Here is a 19,714-nt window from a genome sequence, read left to right as displayed (position 1 = left end):
CCGGAACTATTGAAAATTGTTGCAAAGAGCTCTAGAACTTTTCAAGAGAGTATCAGAACTGCAAAAAAAATGGCACATTATGAAATATGGTGTGCCAAGACTTGTCGCATTGGCACATAATTTCCATTTTTCTCGCTCATTTTTCGTATTAAAAATTTATAATTCGAGCACAATGTAGCACAAACCTAGCACAAATCAGCACAACTGTCAAAATTAATAAATTCGAAAAGTGGGGGGCTAACTTCATACAGGCTAATTTTCTCCTTCCTGAAAAAAAAGTCAGTATTCTGTCGATAAAGTTTTCAGCTTCAGCATCCCCTTAGGGGAGTTCTGTAATGAGCGAAACAGATAATAATCAGAAGCAATGTTGGGCAAATATGGGTGGGTGAGGCAAAATATATATATATATATATATATATATATATATATATATATATATATCCCAGCCAAATTCTAACTCTAATTCTAATTTAAAAAAGAAAAAAATTATGAAATTAAACTATAATACAAATAATCGACAAGTGGGTTCAGACTTCATACGAGTGAACATGTTTCAGTCGATGAAAATGAATATGTTTCTGTAACGATGAAGTATATACATATATTCATCAGATTCATTCTTCAATTTCGTGCGAAAATATTCACTTGATAATTTAGAGTAGAAAATTTATTCTATACGAGTGAGAAATTACTCAAAGCGAATCGGTGATCAGTCTCTTTTTCGGGTGAAATTTAATTTCAAAAAATGTAGAGAGCAAGAGAAAAGAATGAAACTTCACCGAAAAAATATTACTCCTCTAATGAAGAGAAATAATATTGCGGGTGGAGAGAATATTTTCCTCTTGGTTTTAGAAGAATCCTCTTGATACGTATACGCCATTAAGGATGAGATTATTTTGGGTGTATTATTGTTGAATATTGAAAATATCGTCCCATTGTAAACATAACAATATTAGAGATGTATCGTACGTAACAAATAACGTCGGGGAAATCAAAATCTTATCGAATGCATTTGTCTTTTCGTGCTATTCGTAATTTGAAAATTTTCACATTGTTGTTTGAACGAGAAGTCAGAGAATTCAACGGCGCAATAATGAAATAACAGCTTCGAATAAGGCGACGCCTCATTCGTGAAAGTCAGATTAGGGTAGGTACAAAATGTTTATCCGCGACAACGTTTGCTGTGTATATCGTTAATGGCGACTACGACGTAATTACGCCGCCGTACACTATGATTGATCGGCACGCGAAGGGACTCGCAATCTCCATTTAAAATGAGAGCCACCGTTGATGGAGTCTGTTGGTTCGACCGATTCATGACGACGGTGCTTTCGCGACGATCGATTCGCACCATCTTTAATGGCCCTTTCTACTTGCTCCCTTTTAAGAACATTTGTGACGTATCAGGCTTTTTATCTGCTTAGAGATTCATGCTAAACATTCGTAGCGCGAGAAACTCGATAATATCGAACATAATGTAACATCAAAGTCAATAAAAATTACTCCAGGAAACTACCTCTCTCAATTGGTCTCGCTACTTTGTGTACGGAAGAATTCTCAGACGATACATCATAAAAAAAAAAGTTAAAATGGAATCTTTTTGCGCAAAGATATAGGCGTTTTTGGTTTGCTGATTATGAAGTCAAATGTGTAAAACTATTTGTATAAATAATAAAATGTTTAAACAAAACATGTAAAAAGTTGAAAAAGAATTATTTATACAAATAATTTCTCGGTTTGGCTGAGATTCCATTTTTGACTAATTTGGCATAGATTTAAAATATTTCGGTTGGAATCTCAGCTAAAGAAATTTAGAATAGTTCGTGTCTCAACTACACTGATTTTGTTAAAATTATTTAAGTATATCTTGTATTCAATTTTATTTCTTATGCATTTTTGTTGTACTTTTGATGATAGGAGTGAAAACATTAAAAAGCTATAAACTGCCCGTGAAAGTCAAAGTGGGTCAAAATGAAAAAATATGACCTAAATAATTTTTATATTTCTACATTTGTGCCTAATTAGAAAGAAATTGGAGTGTACTTTTTGGATTTATTTGTGAGTAAAATATAGAGAGAAAAATATACTCTGCAATCAAATGTTACTTTGTTTCAAGTATTTTATAAGTTTATATATTTACCATAAATTCATCTTATAAACATTAAATTTATTTTAGATAGATTCTGAATCTTAATAAAAAAAAGTCGAGTAAACTTTTTTTTCGATAAAGTTTTATAATATTCTTGTAGAGAGAATAAAAATTCTTCTTTTTTTAATACATGATAATGAGCTTCTACAAAATTTGCGCATATACTTGAGTATACTTTAAAACTATATTATCAAATAAATAGTCTTTATTGAAGATGGTTGTTACTTAAGAGGAGGAAAATAAAAATGACGATGAGTAATCGCTTTTCTTTAGCAGTAGATGATAGTTTTCTGTGTGTGTGCATAAGAAAGATGTCATGTTACTAAGAATTTCCTAAAATTCCGATTCTACAGTTACGGCGGTCCGAACAGTGTCAAGATCACCGATTTTTCTAAGATCGGGTACGAGCATTACCTGACGACCAACAAACGCGTTATTCACATGTGGATCGACGGGCGAGGATCAGCCTATAAGGGCAGTGAGATGCTCTTCGAGATATACAGGCGTATGGGAACTGTGGAGGTCGAGGATACGATCGCTGTTACCAAGTGAGTAACGCGCGCAGCTGAAGATTGCATTATTATTTCGTTCGTGGCGGTCAGCAGCGGAAATTGCCCGTCGTTATTTTCCAGAATTCTGCAAGAACGGTACAGATGGATCGACCCGGACAGGATCGGCATATGGGGCTGGAGCTACGGCGGCTTCACCACCGCCATGGTACTCGTGACGGACAAAGAATTCGTGTTCAAGTGCGGCATTTCAGTCGCGCCCGTGACTTCATGGATCTATTACGGTAATTCACGATTCTCAGATTCAGATCGGCGTACGACGCGTGACGTGAGCTCATCGGCTCTGGTCGTAAATCATGCCCACCTATTCCACCGGTATTTATTTTCTTCGAGTCTCTAATCTCGTTTTTCGATATCGCGACGAGGGAAGAGACTCTTCCGCAGTCTCTTCGATATCGAGCGGTCTGGTCTAAAAATAAATTCGTCGTAAATTACCTGCGATTCGACCGAGTAGAAGTCAGATCATGAGAGATACGCTCCCCGCGGAGAAAAAAATAGTTTGATCAATTTCTGTTAAAATACAAACGATCCGGAAATCTCGACTAAAGTTATCAGAATTCCGTCGAAATTCAAGATTTCTGGTCACAAACAGATCTCTGGTAATTTCTGAATCGTTCATAAATTGGTCGCCAGAAATCGGTTCGTCCAAGCAAACATTTCTTCCCGTAAAAGATACACTTCGTTAGTGTATCTACACTCAAATGATCTCGGAGACTCGCGCGGGGCCCGGCTGACGTTCTTCTCAGAGACGCTATCTGACTCATTACAGATTCCGTTTTCACCGAGCGAATAATGGGGATGCCGAGCGAGGACGACAACCAAGCCGGTTATAACAACACGGATATCTCGCGACGAGCGCGGGGAATACGCGGCAAGAAATTTATGCTGATACACGGTACCGGAGACGACAACGTACACTATCAGCAGGCAATGATGTTCGCTAAGATGCTGGAGCGACAGGACATCATGTTCGAGCAGGTCTCGTACCCTGACGAAGTGCATTCTCTCCTGCGCGTGCAGCCTCACTTCTATCATACGATGGATAAATTTTGGAACGAATGCTTTCGGCTTCCTGCCGGCTTCTGACCCGGCGACTCGGTTCCGACGAGTCGCTGTAGACGAGAAAGAGAATCGTTCGCGGCGAGTCGAGGATTCGGTCGTTCCGAACGTACCGGATTCTCCGCGGAACAATCGAGAAATCGTTCAGGCACCGTTCGGATGCTCCTTCGATGACGTTATCGTCAATTCTTCGCGGAGAAATTAACATACACGGGGAAAATATTGTAGTACAAATTATCTCAAAATTTTTGTATCTCTTTCTGTTTTCGTGTAAAACTAGACTGTACTGGACTGTACTTCGTAATACAAATCATCATAGAAGTATAGTAAATATGATGATTTATCTGATATACAATATAAAAGAAACATTCAAGTGATTATAATCATTTTATAGGGAAAAGTCAAACATGGATAACATTCTTAAATAAAAATAGGGTAGAAACCAAAAGTTTTTAGGTGATTTTAAAAATCAATCACTCTTTTTCGAGATTTTTTTGGCCAGTTTTTTTCAGATTGTAAAACTACAAATCTGGGAGATTCGTGATAAAGAGGCTCACTTTGAGCCAGAGAACGAAAATTGTGGGAGATTTATAATAAAGAGGCTTACTTTGAACCAGAGATTTTCATCATAAATCTTCCAGACTTGTAGTTTTACAAGCTAAAAAAAATTGTCCTAAAAAGTCTCGATAAAGAATAATTGATTTTTAAAATCACTTAGGAACTTTTGTCTCATCCTGCATGTGGTAGCTTTGATAACGTACTTCTGTACGATCTCCAAACAGTAAACAAATTGTGTTGTAATTTTTACTACAACGTTCTTTCCGTGTGCAACGTGTCCTAGTAAACGTCAATGACGTCGAAAAGCTCTTCGCGGAAATTTAGGACGATGATTCCGAGACACTCTGTGTCCACGTTATCTTGAAGATACGTCCGAACGCATTAAACTCGATTGTACAAAAAAGTCGCGACACGACATTTAATTTTTCATCCCTTTATACGCGCGTATTGTAGAATTTATTTTCACAATGGTCTCGTTGATCTCAAAGGCTCAAGCTTCTGCGGGAGGACCCGCGCGGGAGCTACGTGTGAAAGTTCCTGTTACGACTTAGTGCCGAACACGAGCGTCGGTTCGTCGGTGAGCCGGTTCGTTAATTTAGCGAATGTTAACTCGTCCGTCACTCCGTGACCTGTCGCGTTCCGAGCGGGAAGCGAGCGCTTCCACCGGTGCCGCATTCCCGTGGAAATATGACGCACGAATTCGTCGATACTCAGCCAGACCGGGCTTAGGACCATTTTAAAAGTTGTTCTTTAAAATTCCTCTCAGATGAGATATGCAAATTTCAGTTCAGAGTTAAATGACAGTTTATCAATTGAATCACAAAATGTCACACATATCATATAATTGAAGTGAACGATTTGGATCCAACTCGGAAGAGAAATCTGAATATCTCACATGAGACAAGTTTCGAATGACAATTCGAAGGTAAATTAAGATAAAAGAGAGTACCAATGCCTAGATATTAATAACATTGATACTTGACTCTGGATATTTTTATTGTTTTCGTCTTTACGGATATTTAAACTTTCAATATAGGGGAGAGAAAATACATATAAATATACTGAATATATGTATGTATACATATTCTACGTTAAAAGTTTAAATATTTGTATTTAAAGACCAAAATAATAGCTAATATTATTAGCGTCCAGACATTGGTACGTTTACTTTAATACAAACTTCAGGCTTATATTAATTATCATTATAATACGAACTTCAGGCTTGTATTAATTATCATTACTTAAAACTTGTTTCAAATGAGATATTTAGATTTGAATTCAGAATTAGATGAGAGTTTTCAGGTTGCGATTTTTCAGGTTGGGTTGCGATTAGAGATATAAATGTCAGTATCATATAATTGAACAATTTGAATCTGATTTCGAATAAAGATCTGAGTATCTTACATGGAGATTTCAAGTGACAACTATTCATACGAGCCTAAAGCCCGTATTAATAATCGTTACTTGAAACTTGTTCTACGCCAGATACTTAGATCTACATTTAGAGTTAGATTTGAGTGTTTTATTTAAATTATATAATATATGTGACATAACGTTTGTACTCGCGATCTAGCTGAAAAACTCACATGCAACTCCAAACTGAAATCTGAGTATCTCACTTGAGGTAAGTTTCAAGTAACGACTATTAACGCGGACCTTATACAAGTGGGCGAAATTATTTTGGTGGATGTATCATGAATTGGCTGTTGGCCTGACATACGCACGTTGACCCATAGGTTGGCTCATTAAAATTAAAATTATGGACGGACTTGAGTGAAACAACGATAACTCGACGTATTACGTCGAAACGCAAGCGACACTTGTGTGACGAAATAATAAATCTATTCATTGACACCCCCTGCTGACCCCCTCTATAATTGACTTCGCGTTCCATTGTAGTCATGTTTTTTCAGGAAAAAAGAGGAACTCGCGTTGTTGTTCATAGTGACTGACCTCAAGGCCGATTCTGCCGCCGGTTTGGCGACCTGGATTTTCATATTACCGGCTAGGAAGAAACAAACTTTGTTATTCTTCCTTCGCACGTCTCGGCCCTTCGTACATTTCCCCCTTCCGTCCACCGTCAATCGCGTTCTCTCGTTCTGACCCATCCGTTCAATTCGATCAGTCAGTCAGTCAGTCGGACAGTCAGTCGGTTTGGACAAAGGGACTTTTCAGAAATTTAATCATACTGTCTGTATGTGTATTTGCGAATCTCGCGCGCCGAAGACTCGACTCGCTGACCCAGAATCCTTGCCAGCCGAGAAAAATATTTCCTCAAACACTCGAGCGAGTTTCTAGCAAGTTCGCGACTTCGTCCAGAGATCAGAGAGGATTCTCAGATACGCTATCGGATTTTCTTATCGACCCGCATCGTGGTTTCCATCAACCTCCAAGTTCGACGCACGGTATCTCTTTGAGAGATATTTCTTTCTAATTAAAGTTTTTTCCGCCACCTCGATGACTCCCCGCGTCATTAAATATTATTAACGCCGCCGACGAAAATAAATGCCGATAACAAAACAAAATTTTTATAAACGAAATGCAAATGTTTTTTGAAATTTTGCAATGTGATATCTCTGTTGTAGTAGTCTCAGAAGCGTTTTGTCTTGTGAAAATCAATCATACGAATTATGAGGTATCATTCTAAGGCTAGCATTTATGGTTATGAATTATTTATAATCTGTGGTAATTGTGTGGTTGAGAACATAATAATACGTTTATATTCATCACATGCTGAAGAAAGATTAGCTGCAAAAGCTGAAACATCGTAGTAACTAAAATGTGTGCCAGGGGCAGTTAATGTCGTTGCCACGGCAGAAAATATTCGTTACTATATAGATAGAAAATTTCCATTATTGTCATTTTGCTTTTCTTTTGAATTGCACTTTATATTCGCCAAAAATATAAAACCGACGCTTCACATTATAAATCCAAATCAAGGTTTCCTATCGGTTTGTAACTTAGATTTATTATTAATCTATCCACTTTAATGCGGACACAAAACCCAATGTCTTTATATTACTACGTTACTTGATCTTTGCTTCATAGAAGGACGATTTTATGTCCATCAGAAGCGCTATAACTTCTCCTTTGCAATAATCTTTATTTCAAGTCGCTTTGACATCTACAATTGGAGTTATTAACGACTGTATCGATTCGCGTTATCGCTGCAACGAGCTATGAATACATCACGATGCGACGTGTGAATGGAATGCAGAACCAGTGTTGATAGGTGTAATAGACAGTTCGCGCATGCGCGTAGAAATAATAAGAAATCGAGTAAAACACTGAGAAAAAAGCGATTGAATTGACAAAATCGACGGTCATCGGCAAAGAAATATTGGATCTATTCAACAAAATACATGTTAATGCAATAAATTGCGCTGATATAACAGATTTCAACGCAACTTATTACTTATTAGAAGACTACTGAATCACCAATCTGTCTCTTTATAAGGACGCGTGGTGAGATGAAAAAGCCTTCGTTGACTGAAGAAACAGAACAATAGAGAGGGTGAAAAAGAATAAGGGGAAATTGCAAGACGTAGAGGAAAATGGCGTATCTGGCAAGTGTAAGGATGCTCTGTTTCGCGGAAAACATAGTCATGAGAATTGGAGAAGAGATCTTCATTCCGCAATATCAGACAAAGACAGAATGGCGATACAGAAGCATGCTGTCTCTGTTCAAGTTTTGACGTCTTTTCAACCAAATGCGCAGTCTGAATATTATGCGTGTATGTTCTCACTCCACGACTCAGATAAGCATGGATTTTCCACTGCTCACTGCGGCCACTCGGTCATTCATTTCACTTTAAAAGCCAACATAGTGCGCCAGCGCAAGAGCAAGTGTTAGCGTCGCATGACTGCGAGTTTCGAGCCCAATGTCGATGCCGCGACTTTAAACGGTTGTAATTCGCGAATAAATCGACATAAAATATGATATAAATCGCAATCGCGTCAATAGTGCTCCTTCATTGCCCATTTGGAAAAGTCGAGCGTCATGATCGATTAAAGTACGACAAACACGATAACGCGAGCAATGCGCAACTTCTTTCATTCGCGAGCGAATTGTTCCTTTTCTCGTATCTTTTATTATGGCGAGATTAATATTATTATAAAAGTATATAAAATTAGTATAAAAGTAAAGGAATAATTATTGTGATTATTTGCGAAACGGCGGACTTTTTTGTTCAATTTTATGAGCTCTATCCGCGCAAGAGTGTTGGTACGCATAGTGTCAGATATTCGGTATACATTTCCAACGTCAATGAAAAAATATATAATACAGAGATTGTGTAAAAAGACAAAACTTGTTGTTTTACGTTTGTTGTTTATATTCATTAATTATATAAAACGTTTGAATTTAGGCGCTCGTATGTAAGTTGAATTCATTAAATTGTACAGAACAATTTTGTACCACACATTTTGTATAAACTCTGCCATGATAATTATTGAGATATTAATGAGAAAAAAATGGTCAATCAATGTAAGCGATACAGTGGGACAACCTCTCTAAGGTTAATTCCTTACAGAGATTCAAATGCTCGAGATTCACGCGCACAAAATATTTAGTTTCCATTTTTCCAGCTACTTGACAAACAAATATACGCTTTTAATTTCAATTAATAAATTTGTATCTTAAAGAGAATGCATTTTACTTGTAACAGTCAACTTTTAGCAATGACAGTAAAATGTCGCAATGATTAATTTTTTAACAAGTTCGAATACTTTGAGATTTAACTGATATTATTAAGTCTTTTCTTTACCTGTATCATTATTCTGTTTATCTTAATATTTCTTATTTTGCTTGAAATAAATATAGATACAAGTTGACAAATAAACTGAGATTAACGAAGCTATAATTATTTGTGAGATAACGACGTGTTATAAAAGCTGGATTAAATTTTGACTCGAATATCTTTTTATTCTCGGTAAGCGCCTATATTATACTCAAAAATATATGTGCAGACAGCAAAATATTTGAAAATTTATTTCTAGTTATAATATAAAATTTATTTCTACGAAATAAAGGTGATTTCTGTGAAATAAAGTAGAGTTTCTCTCTCTCTCTCTCTCTCTCTCTCTCTCTCTGTATGTGTATATGTAAATTTTATTTATCCCGCAAATAAATTTTCAAATATTTTTCTTCACTATATGATAAAAAATATCGTAAATAATTTGATATATACCTGGAAATATATGAAGCATCGCTGCCTACGTTCCAGCATTCTTCTTCCTCCATTCTGGATTTTTCGATTCGGCATTCTGCTCCGTTGTGACACTAACACTCTCAGACTAGACGCGATTCGATCAGAGAGAGACATTAATTAACGCGATACGCGAGCTCAGTTAAATATTTCGAGAGGCGACGAAATATCTTAATCACCCGACGGGAATAAACTGCGGCGGTGTGCGTGTCGCTCGACGTCCCGACAATGAATAGAAGCGTCTGGAAAATGTAACAGAAACGCTCGGGAAAATACGCGACGTACAAAGGAGAGTTTGAACGCCTTGAAGGTTCGCAATGTTTTGAGAGTGTAGACTGCGTGATTGTCTCGCGACTAGACAGTGGTGAGGGGGGAGGGGGGAGGGAGGAGAGAGAGCAACAACGGTTGGCGACAGGCGGGAGACGGCTTCGCCGTTTTTGCCGATTGTTTTGGTATTCTCGCGCGTCGCGTAGTTTTTCATGACTGAGTGTTACATTGCATGACGTACGGGTGAGCGATACGCAAGTATCTGGAGCACATGTGCGCCACAATTCCCCTCGGATGATTAAAATATTTCATTGACTCTAAGTACATTTGCGACTTATTATATGATATTATACGAATATTTAATCGGACTCTCTCGTCGACGTCGCGATTAATTAACACGTATAAATTATTCCGAATCGCATGAATGTCAGTGCCGCGAGAGAGTATCCAGGGTGCTACGACGGAGCAACTAGGAACAGAATGTTGGATCGGGAAGTCAGGGAGGAGGAACGCAGCAGGATGCTGGAACGCGGGCAATAATACTTCATATGTTTCGAGGTTTCATATGTCGAGTTATTTATTGTAGCGAATATTTTTTAGCATCTGACGAACTTGCTACCGAGATATTCCGAGCCGAAATTTAGCGGCCAACATTCATATAATTTGTCAAATAAGTAAAGCTTTATAAATTCTCAGTTATTCGTCAATTTGTATATTAAGAGTAAAAATGTCTATGAAATAAAAAATATTTACCCGTTTGGGTACTAATATTTACTAATATAAAATATTTTTTTAATAAGAAAATATATATTTTCTTAAAACCTTTTCATGAAAACAATTTTTTATTTTTTTACTTAAATAAGATATTAGATTTAAGTAATTATGTGAATATGTATATGACGTGATAGTTCCAGAAATTGAAATCAAAAGAATTGTCGTATCTATGTTAAAATCATATTCTACACAGTAACTTAGTACCAGAGAGTTGAATTCATAGTTTAAGAATACTTATACATTGGTCTTCTAATAAGCTATCGGTTCTCATATGTCTTAATACTTTTCATATACATATCATGATCCAAAGTAGTGATAAATTCCATAAAAATGACAGAAATCTTTAGTTATATTGAATTACATTGTGCTAATGTTGATATATATTGTAAGTTTAAAACATTATTTACGTGAGAAAAGATAGACTTTCTGCGCAAGTGTGCACTTGAGCGATTTAGAAGTGAGAAATTACAGCTAGAGTGCGAGTCGAGCACAGACGCTAACTCCAGTTTCATTCATTCGCGCGCGCTTACGTACTGGATGGGCGAACTTTCTACATGCTACAACAAATGCCAACAAAATAAAGCAATATATGCAGCGTTTATATCCTTCGCATGTCACAGTAAGGCTTTGATATCGAGATGCTCCCTTAGTAGTTCTACTGTCAACTATCTAACATATTCTAATATGGCAACAAGTTACGATTTGTACATACGCACAAAAAATATGTACTGCATTCAAGTAAATGTTTCAAGTATTTCATAAGTTTATATATCCGCAAATCTATTATAAGCTCATATCATAAGCATTATATTTGTTCAAAATAGATGTTGAACTCTAGTAGATTTAGCTTTCATAACACAAGAATATTTTTTATAAATTAAAATAAAAATTCGGTTTGCTTACTATATAGAGTTGAACCAAGTTTTTCTTCGATAAAGTTTTACAATATACTTGTAAAAGAAATTAATTCTTTTTTCGAGTACATGATAATGAGCTCTTCTAAAATTTGTGATGAGCATATTTGAAGACTGTTATCAAGGAAATACTCTTTGTTGAAGATAAGCATTACTTTAGAGGAGGAAAGTAGATTGAGTAATTGCTTTTCTTAGCAGTATAATGGTATATTTCTCTGTGTAGCATCAAAGGAACCACAATAGTCTCTATAAACGCACCGTTGCGAGATTCTTTACTGGCCTACAACTCCAATGATATTGCAAGCTTAACGTTAGAATCTGAATTTCATCTCGGCAGATCTCGATATTCTCTATTGATCTCTCAAATTCGACGGAATTTATACGGTTAATGTAGAATCCAAATTTCGATATTCTCGTTGCGCTTGGCGCAGTAAATTGAAGTCCAATCGCTCGATATATTGTGCATAAGCAAAATAAACGAAAAAAAGTGTGTATTATAGTTACGATACATACAAGCGTTTCTCTCGTGTAGTAACATTACAAACGACGCGCACGAACGCGCTGTATATTTCCATTTTCTCGTATGTTGGCACCAAGTCGGATCTCCTGAGATCGCGTGAAAGCAATATTAACGATCAACGGCGTCGAATATCCAGCTTGGTGGAAACTGGGCTGAGTCCTCCATCGCGTTCGTATACGCCAGAGGTTTAAATGGTGCTCTAATAGTTGAGGAGTATCGCGAAGGCCGTTTTGGCATGCGAATTCGCGATACGGCAAACAGCCCGACTGACCGTTTTATACATCTTGCGATTGTTCCGCTTCGTTTCGACGGAATCGAGGCCGTCGGTCGGATATCGACGATATCTTCAATCATCTCGAGCGATTGATCATAATCGAAACTCAGGCTTTCCAACCTCCTAAATATTGGAGGTTGATCTATAAGTTTATGTGGATTTTTAGTTTTGATAGTTTTGATATTGGATTTTTAGATTTTGTAGTTGGTATCCGTATGTTGGTATTACGAGGACAGTTGGCCACTTATGTAGGGGAGACTGAGGCTAGATGTCTTATATTTTAGAATTCCAAATTACAACTTTACCTTATCCGCTTATATGCTCTATTTCGATAATTTTATGAATGATAATTGCATTTATTAGCAGAAACAGTATACCATACACTTGCAAAAAATTTCATTCTAGCTGGTGACACAACACTTAATTTTGTTCAATCACGATAAAGAATATTAGTGTAAAATTTCGAGAGTCTCGAAAATTTACTTTGCTATTACCAAATCAATTTTTTCTATTTCTTTACTGTAATAATATTTCGTTGTTTTCAATGAAACTCAGGAATTTATTTACGTCCTAAAAGGACTATTTCGTAATTTTGTATTCCCACTATTTCTCGCAAAATAAATACTAAAACAAAGCACATGAGCAACATATAGTCTCCTCTTTATACTTTGATAGCTGATTCAGCATTTTGTGAGGTAAATGATAATGTTTCAAGAAATACAATTGTCTTTATTGCGGCTTGAAAATGGAAAGCAGTAATGAGTCTTTCCGGTGCAGTGTGCTCTTTTATTTCCATAAAAATTATTAGAGTTTGATTAGGATGTTTTACCTCACTCATAATCATCCGACACGTTATCCTCTCTAATTATAATCTGTTTCGCTCATTACAAAACTCCCTTGGCAGTATCAAATTTGCTTCTTTAAAAGATGTGAGAATCCTTCAAAACGTTTTTTCGCCGGAAAAGTACAAGAGTTTTACGAAAAGGCAATTATAAAATTATGTGAAAAATGGCAAAAGACATGTCAAACAGAATGGCGCATATATATTATTGACTAAAATTATTTTTAACAAGAATAAAATGTATTTCAGTTTGATTTGAAAATCCGTACGAACTTATGGATCAACTCAATATCTTCGTTTCTGCACCCGACTAGCGACATAGAACAGAGAACATGGAATTGAAGAGAGACACATGATAGAGTATAGGACAGACTGCAATTTTAGTGCACAGATTTTTACGAAAATCGATTCCGTCGTCTCGTGGAAAACCTCCACGTTGCGTTGAGAGAGACTCGAAGATTGAATTGCGGCGACTACCCGGCCGTAGTTTCCTCTCCTTGTGGGCTCTAAAACAAAAGGAAAGCAGCCTATTTCCCGCGCCGGAGGAATCCACGGCGATATCGTCGGGATCGTGGTGGGACGACACGCGGGTGGTTGTTTGGCGAGCTGGCTATTGTCGGTGGTGCTAGTTCTCGACGAACAACAACAATGCGCCGTCAGCGTCGATCCGCCCACGCTTTTCATCGTTCGCAAATGCTATCGGCAACGTGGATAGCGATCTTCGACCACGGGACAAATGGAGCGCGAGTACACTCGCCTAACTAATGAGGTGCAAGTCTTCCCCGCTGGCGAAAGTTCCTAAAGGAATGGGCGGATTGCGCGCTTGTAGACGAGAAGTAGGTTGGAAAAGTGACTGGAGCGAGACGGTGATCTAATTCGATATCTTGCAAGTAACTCTGCGTCTCTTGTTTTAATAAAAAAAGTTGGACAAGTGTTATCTTTCCTGCTTATCTCTAGTCAGGTTACTCGCGTGTGAAACGATTATTTATTTATCCGCATGTCTCTCATGAGAGAACAGCGAGAGGTGCTCTGTTAAAGTAAATCAGTACAAATCTTTCTGATTGAATCAGTGAAAGGACTGTTTCACCGATGATCAGCGAGTATTCATCGATTCTCAGTGAAAACCGATTTTGACTAGTGAAAGTAGATTTCACATCTAATACGCAAGAAGGCGGTCAAGTTTCATCTGATTTTCGATGGTGACAATTTTTTTTACATACGAAAAGCTCACGTCGATTTCAAATATGTAATTCTCTAATCCGAGCCTCTTGCTGTTCTCGAGACAAATGAACAAAGACAAATAAAAAGGAACAAAGACAAATAAAAAGGAACAAAGACAAATATGGTAGCTGGCAGTGTTAGCTTCAACTGCGCATCACGTGCGCCGCATTGTTATCGTTTGCCGCTAAATAACACTGATGCAGAATTTATCAATGAAATCTTAACTGATCAGTGATTAAGGATAATTGATTGTCAGACAACACATAGCGGGTCGAAATCGCGGAAACTATTAAATGGTAAGAGACAAAATGGTAAGAGGCTTAAATTAGAAGGTTACATCTTTTTTTGAATCAACTCGACATATACTTTAATCGTATGTAATAAACAATTGTCATTATCAAGGATTGAAGAAAATCTCCGACAAAATATTTATGGACGCTTGACCACACTCTTGTTATACATTGTACTAAATCCAACTTTCCGCGTTTGTGGCGATAAAATTAACGGCTTCTATGCGCATTACGTGCAATGGCACCGTCCGTTGCACGTTGCAAAGTGCAGCAATAATGGGAATAGTCACTACACACAGAAAAATACATGTTGCAATCAAATAAATATTAATTGTTTCAAATATTTCATAAGCTTATATATTCGCAAATTTGTCGTAAGTACATTATAAGAGTGCGATCAAGTTTAAAAAGCTATTCTGCGACATTCAAAGTCTTAAATTTTTTTGGATAAAATTGTAGCTATTTATAAGTAGATTAAAGATATGTAAATATCAAAGTGATGCGTCTCACCATTTGGAAGAAAATGGTTCAAAAAGATATACATTCTGTCGAAATAAATTGTATTATTAGGATTCTTACTTAAAACGTATAAGAAATGTTGCAAAAAATGGGAGATGAAACTATGTCTTTATCAATAAAATAATACGGATTATAAATATTAATAACATTTATGGTAACCATTGTCAAACTCTGAATAACTTAACTGTCGATTAATTCGGTTATAACTAACAGAATTAGCCAATAGCTATTTGCTGGTTACAATGGAATTAATTAACGATTAAATTAACTGGAATTTAGTAAACATCACCTTTAGGATTGGTTGTTTCAACTTCTTGTTAAATTAAACTAATAATCAAATTATATGTCTGTCTTTATCTAAATTAAAGGAAAAACAAAAATAGATATATGATTTAACTATCAGTTAACTTGAATCAGTTAACTTATACCAAGAAGTTGGAACAACCGGCTCTTAGTACGTCTACAGCTGATTTATTATCAACATTTGTTGCATAAAAAGAAATCAGTAAATTGCAGGTAAAAAAAATCGGAGAAAATCTTACCAATATTTTAATAAAACGCTTATATTGACCGCCAAAAGCGCCATATGTTAGTTTTAAAATTTTTTCCCTCAAAGTCATTACTTTGATATTTATACATCTTTAACTTACCGATCAATAACTACAATTTTATAAAAAAATAATTTAAGATTTCAGAGGCCGCAAATAAGGCTAAAACTTATTGAGAGAGATCTCTTGGCCGCTCTCTTTGCTCGAAATATATTTTAAATCTTAGCTAGTTTAACGTTTCAACCAAGAGTATTAAATTAAAAGAGAAATTCGATCCGCATGTTCACTACATCGAGTCAAAGCAACTTTTTCTTCAATAAAGTTTTATGCAGTAATACTCTTGTAAAGAGAATATGTTTTTTCGAGCGCATGATAACGAGCTTCTCTAAAATTTACGATAAGTACATTAGAAAACTATTATCAAGAAGACATTTTTTGTTGAAGAAAACCATTGCTTAAGGAAGAGAAAGTAAACTGATCAATTTTCTTAGCAGCAGAATGGTATTTTTCTGCGTGTGCTATTTGCCGATTCTTTAAGCGAGACTTTACTAATTGCAGTGCTGTACAACTAGAATATCTGTTAAAAATACAGCATCTCAGTGAAAGATATACTCTGACTGTACTTCGGAGAGTAGGTAGAATAAAATAGAATGGGAGGGAGAGTGCGGGTCCTGAGACGTTTCGCACGTCGCAAGCTTGCGTACATCCTCGTCCCGACAGGTAATGCCGTTAAAGCGAATCTACTCTTACCATCGTTGGATCGCGACGACATTGTGAACGAGATCCGCGCGATCTGCGGCGAATAGCATCCACAGAAAGTGAAGAATCGTGACGGATTCGGATGGTGGGCGATCGGGTGTTTATGGCGCGTTCGTGTCGCCATTGAAGAGTTACTATGAAAGCGCTTGCAAGCGTTAGCGTGCTTGCGAATAAGCAAGCGTCACTGCTGATGTAACCAGCGCGAGAGGGAAAGGGGAGCGAGGGAGAAATCCATTTCTGCCTCTATCAGCGGCGAGCGCCGATGAATTTTTGCGAGAAAAAAGTCAATTGTAAAGCGGAAGTGTCAAAGCCGCACGCGGAACGAAACAGACGCGTGTTTTGTGCGCTGTTTCATGTTTAGCGACGTGAACGTACCCGCGCACCGTTCACTCCCGCAAAAGTTGCTTCAGCGTGAAACCTATTGTATGACGGTGTACTGTCTGGGTGCATGTCCCTCCCGAATTCTCAGTCTCTGGCGCGGCTCACGCATCGCGTGAGCGCCGATAACTCTATCCCCTGATTACTCGGCATGCACGAAAGTACGATTCAGTTCTAATATCAATCTCTTAATCAGTCGTCCGTTCGCGCAGGGCAGCGCAAAACCGCGGAGCGCTGCACGGTAATTTAGCGTATCGGCGGCATCAATGCGCTTCATTTTCGTCGCAGTCGTGGCGAAACTCGCCCGAAATACCCGACATCCCCGAGGCAATCCAAATTTTCGCAGAAACTCCCAGCGCGTCGATCGTCGCATAATCGACCTATCTACCTCCGCTCGAAACGTCATCGGCGCGGGGAAGAGTGAGTTATCTCGCCCACCCTCTCTCTCTCTCTCTTTCTCTCTGCCGCTCTCTCTCTTTAGCCTTCCAACGCTCGCCAACGTACGGCCGCGCGCATCCGCTCCGGATCTACTTCGAATTCGCGCAGATCGAAACTGCATTTCGATCGGGCCCGCGAGACGAATTTCCGCCAGTGTGGCCTCTCGAAAGCTCGTTATTGCCCTTTGTGCACTCGACGTTATTCTCGAATTTATCGCGTAGGACGAGCCCGCCTCGTCTAGCGCCGACAGGACGGCCGAGTTGCCAAAAGCGACCAACGATTTAGTTTTTGCGATCGCCGGCGAATGCAGAGGTCGAAACAGGAAGCTCGTCTCAATCTCGGTAATAATGCGACACGAGCGCTCTCTCAATTTCCTGAAATGAAATTTTACTCGCAAAAAGCAGCGTGATCACCGAGTCACTCGTATTCGAGTGATTTAATGAATTCGACTCGTACAAGAGATCTCGATTTGTCCAATCTCTTGATACGCAAATTAACAACCCTACACGCTTGCATTTTCTTCACGAAATCAGTATCAAAATGGTTTTTCCTGCGAAGAAAAATATTTACTGTTAGATTTATTTATTTATTTATTTTTGTACCTCCTGATTTCAAATTTTTAGTGTCGTGAAATTCAAAATGGCACATACAAAATAGCGGACCTAAAAATAATAAATCCTGAAATATTGTGTTTAACTCAATTTCTATAAATTTTTCAGGATGCTCTGGTAAAAGCAAAAAAAAAAAGGGATACAGAATTGGTTTAGAAGCCTTCACGTGGCGCGTCCTGGCCTGGTGTTTTACAATATAACACAGATTTTATTCATTTTATTTTTTTACTCGATGCTTTTAGATTCACCACTTTGAATTTTGCAACAAAGATTAAAGATTTTTAACATCAATATCCTCGAAGACCTCTAAAATATCATTCTTATTTAATATACGTAATAGGGATTTTTTTTTCAAACATCAGATATTCTGTTTGTTTCAATCAAAATGCATTTTATTATGTCATTATATTATGTTGTTTTCCAAATTTTTTAAGAGAAAGTTCTCTCGAAAAGTTCAGCGTGTCGTTTAAAATCTAACGATTTATCACTCATGCAGACTGAATTTTCTACTCTGAATCATAGAATGAATATTTTCTCTTGAAATCGAAGAGTGAATCTGATATAATTCACTGTCACACGAAAGCATATTCACTCTAATTGACTGAAACATTCATTCATATGGAGCCTGAATACCCGAGTCGAAATTTTGGATCTATGTTAAACCTTCACTGAGGGAAATTATCCGGTAAAAAATTAACAAACGATATTTCCGATCAAATTCCAATCAATTTTTATTTCCAATCAGAATACCCGATTAAATTTAATCGCATACTTTCGATTATAATGGTCTTTTTTCAGATAAAATGATCAAAAAATTATGAACCGATATTTCTTATTAGATGTTTCTTGATCGAATATAAAAATTTATCAATATATTAATCGGAAATATCCGTTTGTTAATTTTTTTATTGGATGATTTCTCTTAGTGATTGCTCTTAGTGTTGAACATAGTTGGAGTTAAGTTAGCAAAATAGGTTTAAATTTTGATACAATTTATTTCTACTTTGATTCTGACAATGTCCAAAATTTTCCTTTTCACTTTTTTCAGCGTCAAAATAGGCGTTGAATGAAATAGTGAAGCTAAAAGTAGGATCAAAATTTCTATTCGAGTAGGTTCCAGAGTATCAAAATAGGTGTTGAATTGAACAGTAAGGCCGAAAGTAGGATCAAAATTTCGATTCGAATCCGCTCTAAGCTTGAGTAAAGCTTGAGTCTAAGCTTGGAGTGAAGCTTGAGCTTCACTCCAACGATTTCAAGTGACAGTATTAACGATCACTCATTTTGAGTGAGATTCCACTTTAAGAACTTTAGAAAACATGTACCTACTTATCGTTACCCTAAGATCAGTTCCTTCTTAACGTAAAAATTTATGCGAGTCGCGCACAATCGTAACGAACGAGAAAAATAAGAATTTCCACACGAAGTGACTTCCACCCGAGCGAATTCGCCGCTGATACGTCGCCGTTATTCGAGCGCATCGACGGCTCCGCGCCAAGAGGAAGGAGAAAATGGCGAGACTCTCGTCAGCACGGTGCACTACGTGTAACTTATCGCCGTTAACTTATCCGATCAAACGGCTGTCTCGTAAGGATCGGCGAAGGTCCCGGCTCTTGAGGTCGCGCGCGAGGAAGGTTTCCCGGACGATTAATCTCTCACCTGCCGACCTTGGCCCCGGAAACGGAAAGGTTTTCGGAGTCAAGGACGCGCATGCAACGTTTCTTGTCTCGCCGATCGATATCCCGTGAATGTAAGGTTAGAAGCCACCGCCGTGGCTTTTCATTTTGCGTGACGACGAAGGGAAGTCCCGGCTCGTACTTT

At 37.6% G+C, this 19,714-nt stretch overlaps 2 protein-coding genes across 4 annotated transcripts in view; one reads left to right on the top strand and one right to left on the bottom strand.

Annotated features, from left to right (window-relative positions):
• The window catches only part of LOC116842160 (venom dipeptidyl peptidase 4-like), a 23,648-nt gene extending 14,892 nt beyond the window's left edge, over positions 1–8,756 (top strand). For both annotated transcript variants that reach the window (XM_032810949.1, XM_032810950.1), the window contains 3 exons: positions 2,503–2,697; positions 2,782–2,942; positions 3,488–8,756. In XM_032810949.1, the coding sequence (XP_032666840.1) occupies positions 2,503–2,697; positions 2,782–2,942; positions 3,488–3,804 (673 nt within the window). In that variant the 3' untranslated portion in view covers positions 3,805–8,756. The remainder of the gene's footprint in view (positions 1–2,502; positions 2,698–2,781; positions 2,943–3,487) is intronic.
• Positions 1–9,840, bottom strand: part of LOC116842161 (MAGUK p55 subfamily member 2) — a 54,503-nt gene extending 44,663 nt beyond the window's left edge. Inside the window, exon 1 of one of the 2 annotated variants that reach the window (XM_032810955.1) lies at positions 9,525–9,840. In XM_032810955.1, the coding sequence (XP_032666846.1) occupies positions 9,525–9,659 (135 nt within the window). In that variant the 5' untranslated portion in view covers positions 9,660–9,840. The remainder of the gene's footprint in view (positions 1–9,524) is intronic. The other variant, XM_032810954.1, reaches the window with a different exon arrangement.
• Between the last annotated feature and the right edge of the window lie 9,874 nt (positions 9,841–19,714).

The sequence above is a fragment of the Odontomachus brunneus genome, unplaced genomic scaffold, assembly GCF_010583005.1.
Source record: "Odontomachus brunneus isolate Ranch 3 - 2012 unplaced genomic scaffold, Obru_v1 Obru_scaffold_022, whole genome shotgun sequence".
Classification (NCBI taxonomy): domain Eukaryota; kingdom Metazoa; phylum Arthropoda; class Insecta; order Hymenoptera; family Formicidae; genus Odontomachus; species Odontomachus brunneus.
Note: the sequence above shows the minus strand (reverse complement) of the source record. Positions and strands in the feature narration are given on the sequence as shown.